At 44.7% G+C, this 3,383-nt stretch overlaps 1 protein-coding gene across 1 annotated transcript; it reads left to right on the top strand.

Moving 5' to 3' along the window:
- Window positions 1-240: 240 nt before the first annotated feature.
- Window positions 241-947, top strand: LOC118624572 (histone H2A.J). Its single transcript, XM_036252963.1, has one exon. The coding sequence runs from the start codon at window positions 385-387 to the stop codon at window positions 772-774; it is 390 nt and encodes a 129-aa protein (XP_036108856.1). The 5' UTR covers window positions 241-384; the 3' UTR covers window positions 775-947.
- Window positions 948-3,383: the final 2,436 nt, after the last annotated feature.

The following is a 3,383-nucleotide window of genomic DNA, read 5'->3' on the forward strand; positions in this document are numbered from 1 at the left end:
TAGACTATCTCTTCTTCCCGATCTCCCTTAATTCTTAAGACTTTATTTTTCTGAGTGGGAGCGTGGAGGTTGAAATCACTAGATCCAGTACATTTAAAAGAACCAGAGGCAGTCGGAAGGCTATGTAAATGAGAACTGAGGTTTGCTCTTTTGATTGGAGAGAGCTAAAGAAGGCGGTCCCTCTGCTAGCGTGGTAATTGGGAGGGTAGCCTGCCTATCATTGGTTGCCGGAGCCGAGAATGTTGCGGCGTCCAATGGTTAGGCGCTGCATAGTGGACCCAAAGTGTTGGTAGAGGCGGTTCCGGTGTGTTACATTGCGTTCCTACAGTCGGACCGGGATCGCTGGTTTTCCTCTGTCGCTGGAGTTTTAGGCGAGAAGTGAACATGTCTGGTCGCGGAAAGCAAGGCGGCAAAGTGCGGGCGAAGGCCAAGTCCCGGTCCTCCCGTGCCGGACTGCAGTTCCCGGTGGGCCGAGTGCACAGACTGCTGCGCAAAGGCAACTACGCGGAGCGAGTAGGCGCTGGGGCGCCGGTGTACCTGGCAGCGGTGTTGGAGTACCTGACCGCGGAGATCCTGGAGTTGGCAGGCAATGCCGCGCGTGACAACAAGAAGACCAGGATAATCCCTCGTCACCTGCAGCTCGCCATCCGCAACGACGAGGAGCTAAACAAGCTGCTGGGAAAAGTGACCATCGCTCAGGGCGGCGTCCTGCCCAACATCCAGGCCGTGCTGCTGCCCAAGAAGACGGAGAGTCAGAAGGCGAAGAGCAAGTGACTCTGACGCCGCCACAGGGGAGCTGGCTTCCCGAGCAAAGGCTCTTTTTTTTCATAGCCGCCCCGCAGTGTTTTTGAATATGCTGAATGTCATGGAGGGTCGGCGCGATCTAGTGGGGAGGTGGGTTGCGAGGTGCCCACCGGGGTCAGGAGCCAATAAAGTCGGTGAAAATCGTGTGGTCGAGAGAGCTGTGTAGTTGCGGGGCCTGCTGGAGACCTCTGGAGCAGGTACTGGTGGGTCCGCTTTGGTCCGCAGGTCACCCACGAGGCGTCTGGGCGGTGAGGGAGACTTGGAGGGACCCACTGGCCTGGAGGGGCATGGTTGAGAGCTCTCCCTGATCGTCTTAAGGCAAGGGGGAGGCAGAGTAGGTATGGGCGCGGCGGGGGAAATTATTTTTACGGCCTCTTCCCAGGGCTTTAGCTCGCTTGCCCTATGTAGGCAGTTCAGAAACCAGTTCTAGAAAGAGACCATGGGACAAGTTGCTTATCCAGCGATACTTTTCACAAAGTGGAGTAACTTTCCGTCTTGGAAAGGTGGCTCTGATGATACAGTGTCAACTTAGATTTTTCTTAACCTATCAGCTGTTGTGTTTGCATGTTTTGGATAGCAGATATTTTTATACACCACTTATGTTCACATTTCTTTAAAGTGAAGGAAATGCCCAGTATTATGTGTAATACAGAAACATGAGTCATGAGGTTGGAAATTTGTTCCCCTGACACTCATGTTGCATAACAGTGCAACGCCTTTAGTCATGAGTAACATATACTTATGAGCTTTTAAAATGATTTTCTCAAGTTTCTAGCTTCATAATGGTCTTGTCTCCATCGTATTATATTGCGTTGGAAACGTAGTAGGTTTGATTTTGCTTTATATAGCCTGCTTGAAATCCCTTATGTTCTTCACTGGCCTGAAGTAATGATCTCATTCCAACAATGCCTATAGGGGTTGCATTGCTTAATGCCCCAGCAGTGCTTTAATAAATATGTGAGATATGAGAAAATGTAAGTAGAAATGATTTAAGTGCAGGAAGAAACACTTTTCAGGTAAAGAATTCACATTTAAAAGTTAAACACTAGCAATCCTATTTCATTCTTGGTTGACCCTTCTATTTCACCTTTTCCTCAAGCTTCATCCTGGCCCACAGGGCGCACAAAAGATCCCAGTTTATATTTCACGTCTTTGAAGTCATCTTTCCTGTGAGTCAGAGTTGAAGTCTTCCTGAAAGAAAGAAAATAAAGTATATCTTTGGCCCATATTCCCACATGGACTATATTTCTTCCTCACTACTTACTGAGCATCTCTATATACCATGCTCAGTACCAGGTAATGGGTGATGAGTGATGGGAGTACAGCTATAAAGGAGGCTAACTAGATTGGCACTCTCTTGGAGCTCACTTTTTTTTTCTTGATGACTGAAGACAGGACGATGAACAAATATCAGAGAAAGGATTTCCCTTCAGCTTCTGTTAGTACTTGTGTCACTTCACTGCTTGTGAAGTGAATGTCGGGATCACCTTTCCCATGTGGTTATCTTTGAGGTGTACAAAGGCCAGGTCACACACACTTCTGTTAATCAGATTATTGCCCCCTAATTCCTGAGGAGATAGATCCCAAAGGTACCATCGACAGATTCCAGGATGTCCAGCTATTTACTCCTCACCTTTCATCCAGAAGGCTTCCTCATGTAAATTAGTCATAATACCCCTTTCAAAGACTGAGATTGTTCACTTACTACACACATTAGGCATATATTAGGCACTCAATAAATTAAAAGAAATACCATTTTCTATAGGATATGGGCTTACCTTTATAGGTTAAAATATAGGTAGCTATAACTAATAAGATTTTTTGTCTTGCTTTGACTTGACTGTTCAGTTGTTAGGATAGTTCTCCGTGTTACCGCTTGGGGGCATGATAGGCAGTGGAGGGAAAAAAAACAAAAAACAAAAAAAAACAAAACAGTGTTGGTTGTGACCTTTAAATCTTAATTTCCTGAAATACTTGAGGCTTATGACCAAAATGCTGAAGAAATAAGGATGAATGCCATCAAGACATTTATAAGAAGAAAAAACAAAACACTTTTCTTTTTCCCTCTGAAGATTCACAGGAGTCTATCAAACCCTGTTACTTGGAAGGTAAGACAGACAAGATACAAAGTGTAATGACTGCCACCCCACCTCCACTTGTCACTGCCTTGAGATTCTTAGGTTCTCCTTAAATACTTTCCCTGCTGCCAGGTTCAGTCAGTCCCTCATCACTTCTGTTTTTGAGAGCTGTTTTTTTTTTTTAACCTGAATAAATAATTTATTGACAGCAAAAAATGCATACCTCTTGCAAAATCAATTTGGCCTGATGAGCAAATGTTTCTTGCCAATGTACGGTTGTTTATTTAAAAGGCCAATATTTCTTCAAGTACAAGATCGTATGAAGAAGTACAAAAACTGATGGGACCTGAATTCTAATTTTTAATAGATTGGTAATTTATAGTTGTATTTATAGACACTCATACTTTTTGCTGCAGAGATCGGCCATTCAGTGTGGCAGGCTGTGACTTGAGCAGAACTTACTTGTTGTTTGTTTTTCTGCAGAGCCAGTTTTGTCTTTGT

The sequence above is a fragment of the Molossus molossus genome, unplaced genomic scaffold (assembly GCF_014108415.1).
Source record: "Molossus molossus isolate mMolMol1 unplaced genomic scaffold, mMolMol1.p scaffold_m16_p_10, whole genome shotgun sequence".
Classification (NCBI taxonomy): domain Eukaryota; kingdom Metazoa; phylum Chordata; class Mammalia; order Chiroptera; family Molossidae; genus Molossus; species Molossus molossus.

Bases quoted from the DNA above. Each gene is read 5' to 3' on its own strand.
- LOC118624572 (XM_036252963.1), top strand. From the start codon at position 385: ATGTCTGGTCGCGGAAAGCAAGGCGGCAAAGTGCGGGCGAAGGCCAAG.